The following is a 10,342-nucleotide window of genomic DNA, read 5'->3' as shown; positions in this document are numbered from 1 at the left end:
TATTTCACAACAATAATACATCAGATTTAAGGAAACCCACAAACTTGCAATAATTCATAATAAAATTAACACTGGCAGAAATCACGTATTCACTGAAGCAGACGAAAAGGAAAATGTGATCCCATGCAACAACCACCCGAACTATCACTCTCCGACTCCATTTCCTCATCTCAAACCTCTCGACCTCCTACTCGTGAGAGAAGTCCACAACCAGAACTCCAACAATAACTCCGAGTCTCATTCGCTCTCCGACTCTGAGCCAAGACAGGCTAGTAAAAACAAAAACAAAAAGAAAGGAGTCACCTCTCATCACCATCAGAAAAACCGCCGCTCCATCAAAGAAGAGATCAAGAACTCGAAATCGCCGTACTTATAGTTTCTTCCGAAGATGTTGCAGAAGGAGTAGATGTAGAGAAACCAGTCGTTAGTAGAAGTTCAGAATAAGATTTACCACAAAGAAAGTCTGAGCGGAGTCAAGAAAAACCAGGTAAAAAAAGGGAGTCATATCGGGAGTAATGCGAACATGGAGCTACATATAATTAAGAAGTCAATCCCAACAGAAATCTAAACAGTGTATACTTGAAAATACTTTTTTTAGAAATTGATAAAATATATACAATATAAATGAATACTATCATAAGAAAAAAATCATTTGTAGTGAATTTCTATATAATTTTTAGTTCCAAATCAGAATTAATGGTAATTATTTATTTATAATTATATAGATATATATATATCTTTTTAAAAATTGTGAATAACATTAAAATTATATTAAATAGACAGAGAACTATTACAAATATTCCTATTATAACATCAAAAAAAACATAAGAGTGCTGAAAAAAACTCTAAAAACATACCATCGTTTAAATTTAAAGTATTTTAGATGATCAAGCAATAATGTTTCATAAACCTTTCTTAAAGTTACACTACATGACAGTGTGTTTTATCATGAATTCTTATTAAAAAAATTCAATTATTAATTTAAATATCGAATTCAGATCTATAAAATATATATATCTATCTACGTTGCATATTTGCTGATATGTGTTACACCAGGAAATATGATTAATAATATTATTAAATAATAAAAAAAACAATTAACAAATATTATTAAGAAATAAAATCAGTACGTTGTTTGTTAAATAAAACTATAAAACATAACTCATTTTTTCTATATTATTTATATGCATTACACAAAATCTAACATTTAATAACAAAAAATATAATAAAGAAATACATAAAAAAAAAATAAGTTATCAAAACAATGGGAACTAACAATATATTTATACTTGTTGCATTCACAAATATACTTATCAATCTCGACCACGGTATCCTCCCTGCCTGCACTACTGAGATTTAAAATTTCTACTACATCGGATAAACCGAACTCGGAGTGCTTGGCAGCATCGTCTACCTCGGCATCATAGTCACAGGCCTATTCGTCGGACGACTATTCCAGATCTTTAACTCGAAAATTGTTATCCTCACTGGACTCGTCTTCTTGATAGGGTCATTGCTGCTGTTCGTGCTGAGTCAGATCATATGGCTCGCGATGGCTAGTAGATTTCTGACGGGAGCTTTCCAAGTGTTCATGCTTGTGTTCTTCCCTGTGTGGATAGATAAAAACGGAGGCGAGAAGGCGACCTTGTGGATCACTCTTCTGCAAATCGGAGTTCCATTAGGTATTTTTGCTGGGTACGGGATGACTTCGATTGTTGTTCAACATCTTGAAGTAAAAACAAATATATTAGCAAAATAAAACTACCAGCATTTCCTTAATTATCATATAAAAATATAAATACTTTATTATTAATTATTATTTTTTATTAGTGGCAATATTCTTTCTACATCCAAATCTGTTTAGTCGCAATTTGCACGGTTCTCTTCTTTTTCATCTCTAAAGAAACTCTGGATGTGAAATAAAAAGTTGGACACTAAATCGACGAGCACCTCCTAATCAAAGAAGGCAATGTCAAAAAAAGACCATCTTACGGTTCTCTGCTCCTGATTTTACTCAAGACCAAGATGTATTTGGTTGCTATTTTCACAATGTCAGTGATGCTGTTTGTTTCGACGGGCATCCAGTTTTGGATGACCAATTACTTCATCGATGTGCTGCACTTCTCAAGAATTAGCGTTAATATCGCTTATTCTGTGGTCTCGATCACGGGGCCAACTTTAGGATGTGCTTTCGGTAATAATCTTAAAGAATATTATTATTCATATATTTATTGTGTATATGTTTAGGAGGTTATGTGGTAAGCGCTATCGGAGGATATAAATAGCCTAGAACAATATATTTCCTATTTCTGTTTTCTTGTGTCGGCATCGGGGCAGGAGTTATCATTCCCTTCGTCAAATATTTCTGGGTCGTCAGTATTCTATTATGGATAGTTCTCTTCTTCGGAGGAGCGATGGTGCCAGGATTAACCGGCATGATCATGTCCTCAGTACAACCCGAAATCAGAGCCTTTGGAAATTCCAAGGGGGAAATCATCAAAAATACTTTCGGATATTTTCCCTCTCCCTTTCTCTACGGACTCATCAACAGGTTGACTGGAGACCCTAGTGCAGGGATCACTTTAATAATGTTTTGGGGACTGCTCGCTCCACTGCTGCTGGGAGTTGGAAGTCTTATGACTTACAGGAAGGGGAAAACTGTTATGGAAGAGGAGCACGTGGCCGACTTCGCTCTATCTGAAGGCGAGGATCAGCAATAGGCGAATTCACCGTTAATAGCTACTTTGCTTAAAACAACTTCGTAAGGAGAAACAAATAATTCTGTAAACTTATAAGGGAGCGAAGGGTAAAATAGACCCGTAGATGTATGATATAATTTGATAATATTTTCATAAAATGTATAGTACTATATATGTATATGATTTGTTATTTATGATTTTATATAATAACAACAATTCAATGATTTGAAAACTATCATTTCGAATTGTGGATAGATAACGGAACGAGAGTCATTTTGGCAACATAATAAAAATGTAGATAATAATAAAAATTACTCCATCATAAATATTCATTGTTTAATTTTGATGAGATTTACGATATTTACATAAAATAACCAATAATAAATAGCATATTAATAGTTATTCATATCCAAAAATTATTTTTATTTAATCAAACATATCAAAAGGAAATGAAAGGTTTGTTTGAACTCTTCGGCAATGGACTTCCCAGCGAAGGCGAGTCCAGTTTCTCTTTCGTCTTCATGGTAATTGTGCTTCTACTCATGATTTACGCAGTGGCTGGGACCTACTTCGAAAGCAAACATGTATTATCACTGTATTTCTCCTTTATGCTCCCCCCATCTCATTAAATATATAATGTTTATAGATCCACGTAATTCATGAGACAGGACTTGGCATCATCATCGGCTGTATTGTTGGAGGTTTCATCTATCTCTTCGATTCTGAAAATCTCCATGGATATGATTTCGGAGAAAAAACCTTCTTCTACGGCCTGCTTCCCCCGATAATCTTTTAGGCGGGGTATAACGTCAAGAAGAGCAAACTTTTCCAAAACTTCAATTATATTGCGCTCTACGGCATCGTAGGCACCCTCGTATCCTTTGTGGTAACAAGCTTTCTGACTATGACCATCAACGATATGGGCTGGATTCGCGAATACAAAGACTTCAAAAACGTCGTCACTCTGACCACCCCTACCATCTTGCTCTACTCAGCCACCATCTGCGCCACAGATTCAGTCGCTGCCCTCACAATGATCAAGGCCTCCAAGTACCCCAAACTGTTCTCTATCCTCTTCGGATAAGGCATGGTCAACGATGCCGTGGCCATCATATTGTTCAAATCAGTCTACCAAATGTTCTATGAGCAGGAGGGGCACGATGCATAAATCAATACCGTAGCCATTTTGAACATCGTGAAGAACTTCTTGATCAATCTGGTGTGCTCGTTGCTGATTGGGATTGGATGCAGTATATTGTGTACGCTAACCTTTAAAAACTTGAGATTCTTAGCGAACAGTGTGACTATGCAAGTCGTGCTGAGCTTCCTATTCGGTATCTTGAGCTATGCTTTGAGTGAGATCTTCGAATTTAGTGGAGTTATTTCTGTGCTAGTGTGTGGGATAACGATGGCTCATTTCAATTTTTATAACTTAACAAGAAATGGTCAACTTGCCACAGGGTAAATATATTTTAAAACATACATTTAAAAAAATATGTTTGTGCTTTTATTTATTTTTATAGAACAACATTCAAATGCATATCCTTCGCTGCTGAATCGTTCCTCTTCGTCTACTTAGGTCTCTCCTCTTGGAACTACGTCGGTTCTTCCAAGACCAACTATTAATGGAGTCTGACATTCGTGTTCTTGCAGATCGGAGTATGTATGATAAGTCGTTTTGCTAGCACATGGCTCTTGTCGGCAGTCGTCTATCCCTGCATGCGCAAGAAATGGAATGTTAACATATATGAGTTGGGGATCGTCTGGTTTTCAGGAGTTATCAGAGGGTCAGTGGCTTTCGCTCTCATATTAACGGTGCCCGCAGATCCTCACGACCCCCACAGCGTCCAAGAGACTCAGGTCATTAAAAGCAGCGTGTTGATTATAGTTATGTTGACCACTGTCATCTTAGGAGCAATTATGCCAACTTTCGTGAATTGTAGTTTAGAACGGGCAGAGACAGCTTAGAAACGAAAGAAATAGCTTGCCTAATCTACTTCTTCTGCAGTAGTCTCAGAATAAATAAAAGAATAAGAAAAACCTCTGGTGGAAGAAGAATAGAAGAAGGCTGAGAAGAAAGGGGCGGTGAAAAAGTTCTTTAACAATATTGATTAGAAATATTTCAAGAGGTGGCTTATTTATAATTACGACGAGAGAAAAGAAGACATAAGGAGGGAGAAAAAGGAGAACAAGTTGAACAGCGAAGGGTTTAAAGGGGTAAATGGGCGGAAACAGAACAGTTTATTAGGATCGGATTTTGAAAACGAGCCACGCTCAAATATAACAGAGGAATGAGAAGCGCAAACAAAGAAGTTAGCATATTGATTAAAAATTATTTTTGATGCTTATCAATATTATATTTTTTTTGCTTTATATTTATTTCCTAATATTTTAAAAATTTAGTTTTGTAACAAATAATGTAATGAAATAAATTTAGTAGTATCTCGTTTTTTATGATTATTTTCATAGATTTAAAAATATTCAGTGACAAATGGATCTAGATTTTTCAACTCTTATTGATATAATAGACAGGTTGCATCCTATATTCGGATTCTAGTTTCCTAATTACTGCAGGCAGGTACCTGAGATAACTCTAATCTTTCTCGGTCAAGAGTTTCTTTCTTGATTTTTTCACAGCGTTAGATTTTTGGAAGTGGAATTCCAAATCATTTTTAGTTGTGATCTTCTCTGGAGAATTATTCGTATTCTCTTCTCTGATACTCCCGCTGCTGTTACTAATCTTCAGTATAATATTCTAGTTTCGCGAGTCAGTTTTTCTAAATAGTCTTTTGAATTTCATGACTTATGTCTTTTTTTTTGCAGTTACTAGAATTATGGACTCCACTTAACAACAGATCGCATGCCTTTTCAACCCTTAATTACCCTCGATCAATAACAATCGAATTATTGTTCAGACTATTTTACTTGTTTATGAGAACGCAACTAAATTTTTGAGTGCTTCCTCTCTTAGGAGTTTGGTTTTCCGTCGCTTTCGCCACCGAACATTTGCCATCTTGATTATCGAGGCTTTGAGAATCGACGAGTCTTTAGATCAGTTTGAAAGAATTTATTTTAGAGACGAAGCCAAACATATTGTGGTTAGTCAGCAAATCGGTATGTAATGTCTATCTTGAGCGAAGGAGGTTAAGCATTCGACTTCGGTCGATTCGGGTGTTTTTAGATGATGGATAGTGAGACTATTTATTGAAGTGTAAACTAATTGTCGATGATTGGAAGGGACTTCGCTGTCTTAACTGTTATTTCTTGCTCTGAATGCAATTAATGCTTGGGTTACTCACTGGGAATCGTTTTTTTGTCGGAATTTTTCCAGTCTGATACTTTTCTTTGAGTTGCTTATCTGAACTACAGCAAGTTACCATTTATTCCTTTCTTCTTTTACTTCGAGGAACCAATCTTTTATCGTTATCATTTCTCATATAACTGTTGTTATGACTATTATGGATTCCATTGTCCTCGATGTTCTCAAAAGAACTAAACTATATAAATTATTTATAAAGTGATTCTTCAGTTCTCTTCTTTTTATAAAGATTATTATTATTATTATTATTAATATTATGATTGTTATTATGAATGGAATTAGTTGAGCAGCCTGCCACTCGAGTTTTGAGACAGACGTCAGAGTTGGGGGTAGTATTTTTCCACGGGGTCACTTAGAATTATTGTGTTTTTCCTTTAAAATTATGAGTTTTCTTCGATTATTGGGCTTATTGTCTAATTTAAGATTCTCTCTGCTTATCTAGTCTGAACATTATATATTCCCTTAATAATAATTATAAAATAAGAATGATTCATAATAACAATAATAAAAAAAAAACTATGCAAAAACTTGTATAAAATGAAATTTTTATTATAAAAAACAGAAAAATAACTTAAATTATTGAAATTGGAACTATCAATTATTGGGTTTGAATATTATATCCTTAGTTTAAACAAATAGGTATCTAAATTTTGTTAAACAGTAAATACAACATAAACAATTGATTATTAGTGCATAAAGCATAATCAATATGTGTTATATCTAGATACATATATCTAATATGTTTTTTATATATTTTCAACGGGATATATCTTCTAATTGCACTATAAGATTCTAAATGTCTTGTTTATGTTTCTGGATATCTGCCTAATATTCACTGACCCTGTTGCTCTGTTAAGCCAAGCTTTACTTACACTGATCGAACACACTCCTTGTGAACTCACCTCCGATATCTACTTTTCTCAGGATGTCCCTCCATATCCCTTCGACTCGAGCCCTCTATGTTTGCAGGACTTTTTCTTATTTGTATATATACGACATCTAAACTTAGCAATTAAAAAGATAAATGTAGATATATACATGAGCTTGTATACCTTCAATTTTATTTTTTTAGTCTCTTCATTCAAGAGCTTCTCTTTGAGCAACAATGATGTTTGGTGCTTGACTAACGCCCTTTCTCTGTCTATCAAGTTCGTCAATTTCAATTTTTCCTTCTCCGATTGCTCTTTCGATTTCAATAATTGCTTTTCCAACAATTACTTTACCTTTTGTGACTCTTCCATCTTCTTCTATAGGATCGCATATTTATTCTTAGTCTCATGATGAGCTTTTCTCTATTTCTCGAATTTCGAGTTAACACCCTCAAAATTTTAGAATTTTTTACCGCTTCTCCGTAGTTTTTGAGGAGTAGTTTAAGGGATTCGGAGGATTCCCTCGAACAAGACTCGGCTACGTCCTCTACCAGACGATCAAAACTCGCCAAATCTATGGTGCAGTTATTTTCCTTCTGAATCTCGACGTCTCCGACACATTGGATTGGTGGCTGATGTTGCTGCTTTTCATGTTAATAAATGCTTCACTCTGGTGCAGTAGGGTTCTTTTGCTTTTCGGAGTACTAGTATCATCGTTGAGATTGATGATATAATTATTATTGCTATCCCTAATGAAGGTATCGTCGACATTGAGATCTTTGGCAAGGATATTGAGTTTGCTGGCTGTCATCACGAGTGGGATGGGTTTGATGAGAGTTGTTTCTGCCTCGTCGCACTCGTTGTTGAGGTATTCGGCTTGCCTCTTGGCCTGGATCTTCTTTTTGATTTCTTTGAGAACATCGTTTTGTTTCTGCATGAGATAGATTTACTCGAGAATCTCTTCGCGGTTGCTCTGCCGCATGAGTTGGCCGAGGACTGACAGGTTGACATCCATTCCAAATGCATTGTTGCCTGGAGTGTTTTGTACTTCCATTCGAGGGAGTTGGTATAATATGTATATAGGTATTTATATAGGTATGAAATATATATATAGATAAGTTGTATATTCTTTTTCGAAATCCTTTTGATAATTCTATATAATAGTGCATTATTACAAAAGGATATACATCGATCTGAATAATGAATATTTTTTTAAATTGTGGCATAGTATATCTTTTTTTCTATTCTTGTTTTGATATTACGAAAAATATATATGGGCTATTAAAATATATATATTTGTTGAAACTATAGAATAATATTGGAAGAAAAATGATTTTCTCAGACAAGTTTTTCAAAAAAGCAAACAAAGTTAATATTTTTCTAAAAGTATCCAACATACATATTTTGAAAAATAAATAAGATTATTATTATATATTAAGAAATAGACATATTTAATAAGACCAATAGTTATATTTTACATTCCTTGTTTCAGTTGGTTTTAGCATTACTCCTGTTTCTGGCCATGCTTGCCTTATGCGACTAAATGGTTGTTTTTATGTTCTTGTTCACCCCTAAGTGCCAATAAAACAGCGGCTCGTAGTTCTTACGCAGCCAGATTCCCCGCAGACGGAGATCGGACTGCGAAATGCTATTAGTATTATTCGGTAATAAGAAGGATTTCTTCTGTCCCGGTGTCATCTCGTCAGGCAACACCGAGTAGAATTTTTAGAAATTGCTCGAAAAGTAGGCCCTAAACTGCTCGAGAATGTCCTGCTGGTTCAGACGTTTTCCTTTGATCAAAATTGTAGTATCTTTCTCGAAAAGTTCAGTTGAAGGGTACACTTCCTCTTAAGAATCAAGAGCTTTGCTATTTTGTGTATTTGCAGATTTTTATGTTTTTTTGACTAAGCTAAATGCATGGGTTTTATTGAGGCTTCGAATTCTCTATCGGGTGCTACTTTTGTTAACCTGCGTATTTTTTCTTCCAGAGTTGGAAATCAGTGTGTTTATCATTTCTGACTTGTTCTTGTTTGTTGCTTTAGGAATCTCAGTCATATTTGAATAGTTTGTGCTGTTGGGGTTGAATCCTGGACTGCAGCGAGAGTCACCTACATTCTGAGTTTTCTGACCAGTCGACGTGGGTCGGGGTGTCGAGTAGTGTTAATTATTGGTTGGAGAAGTGGAGATGTTACGAGAGTAGGTGGGTCTGAAAAGCAATCTATTTTTTGAAGCCTGTTACCGATGGGTACTTAACTCCTTATTTTTGGTGGTAGTTGTCGTTAATACAGTATTGACTCGGCGACTCTTCAGTCTCTCCGAATGTAGCCGGGGCGTTAAATACGAGATTAGGGATACGCATTTTTGCGAAGAACACGATAAAGAGTATCAGCGAGCAAATACAGAATAGAAATCTACAAAAAATATATGAAATACAAATATATAAAATGGAATAATGTTTAGTTGAGAATTGTATAGAGTAATATGTATACTGTCGCCACGTTGCAGTGGAGGTACATTTGCATTAGATATTTAACAACGTCTGAGTCTTCCACAGATTCGAAGAACCCAATATACGTCTGGAATATCTCTTCGACTTTCCCAATCAATTTGACTCGTTTGGTATAATTCGGGTTCCATCTTTTAAATACCTTTAAACTGAAATTATGAAATTCTTCAATGCTAATGGATATACAATAGAGGAAGTAAAAATAAAATAAAGTTGTATTGAGTGTGGGATATATGCATTTATATTTTTTGTCGATACTGGCGCGGACTGGATCGTCAAAATTGTTGGTGGAGACCATTTGTTATAATGATTGTCTTTCGGATTCTGAGAGGTGTTTATGTTTGTCAGACATTTTGGCAGCTTCGATGGGACTTGTTTAATTCATGCGTTTAAGTATGCAAAGAGACTCGATGAAGTCCATTCGCTCTGAGATACAAGTGTACATATTTTCAATGCAATTCGCCATATCAGGGTTATTGTTTTTTTTAATGAATATATATATATATATATTTCTATAAATATTAGATTTTATGAGAATAAAATTTCAAAATATATATATATATTTATATATATTGAAATATAACACCATAAATTCAATTGGATTAATATATTTATTTATAAATCAATATTATATACATTTCGATTCGCTTTTATAAAATGTCTAATATATTGACATTTATCTAGTTATATTTTTTATAAATAATTTCTTAAAAAGACCATTTTAAATAACTATTTAGTTAAATTAATATGCCAAAATCCCACAAAAATCAACTAAACAGAAGGGCACCATCAAAATAAATATGGGGTTGGGGTTGGGGTTGGGGTTGGGGTTGGGGTTGGGGTTGGGGTTGGGGTTGGGGTTGGGGTTGGGGTTGGGGTTGGGGTTGGGGTTGGGGTTGGGGTTGGGGTTGGGTTGGGGTTGGGGTTGGGGTTGGGGTTGGGGTTGGGA

At 35.0% G+C, this 10,342-nt stretch overlaps 2 protein-coding genes and 1 long non-coding RNA gene across 3 annotated transcripts; 2 read left to right on the top strand and 1 right to left on the bottom strand.

Annotated features, from left to right (window-relative positions):
- Positions 1–1,258: 1,258 nt before the first annotated feature.
- On the top strand, positions 1,259–2,889 carry LOC148299161 (uncharacterized). Its single transcript, XM_088276332.1, has 3 exons — positions 1,259–1,732; positions 1,831–2,194; positions 2,248–2,889. Exon 3 carries the CDS (start codon positions 2,415–2,417, stop codon positions 2,718–2,720), a length of 306 nt encoding a protein of 101 aa, XP_088132458.1. The 5' UTR covers positions 1,259–1,732; positions 1,831–2,194; positions 2,248–2,414; the 3' UTR covers positions 2,721–2,889.
- Positions 2,890–3,144: 255 nt separating this feature from the next.
- On the top strand, positions 3,145–4,921 carry LOC148299160 (uncharacterized). The gene is made up of 3 exons (XR_015839113.1): positions 3,145–3,283; positions 3,346–4,160; positions 4,223–4,921. It is a non-coding gene; the product is annotated as an uncharacterized LOC148299160 (long non-coding RNA).
- A 1,997-nt stretch (positions 4,922–6,918) lies between these two features.
- LOC148299159 (uncharacterized) lies at positions 6,919–7,940 on the bottom strand. Its single transcript, XM_088276334.1, has 2 exons — positions 7,071–7,940; positions 6,919–7,017 (listed from the first exon to the last, which is right to left on the bottom strand). Exon 1 carries the CDS (start codon positions 7,822–7,824, stop codon positions 7,462–7,464), a length of 363 nt encoding a protein of 120 aa, XP_088132460.1. The 5' UTR covers positions 7,825–7,940; the 3' UTR covers positions 6,919–7,017; positions 7,071–7,461.
- Between the last annotated feature and the right edge of the window lie 2,402 nt (positions 7,941–10,342).

The sequence above is a fragment of the Brachycentrus maculatus genome, unplaced genomic scaffold, assembly GCF_059751285.1.
Source record: "Brachycentrus maculatus isolate JH-2025_06_01 unplaced genomic scaffold, ASM5975128v1 h1tg001302l, whole genome shotgun sequence".
NCBI classification, from domain to species: domain Eukaryota; kingdom Metazoa; phylum Arthropoda; class Insecta; order Trichoptera; family Brachycentridae; genus Brachycentrus; species Brachycentrus maculatus.
This window is presented reverse-complemented; position numbering and strand designations above follow the sequence as displayed.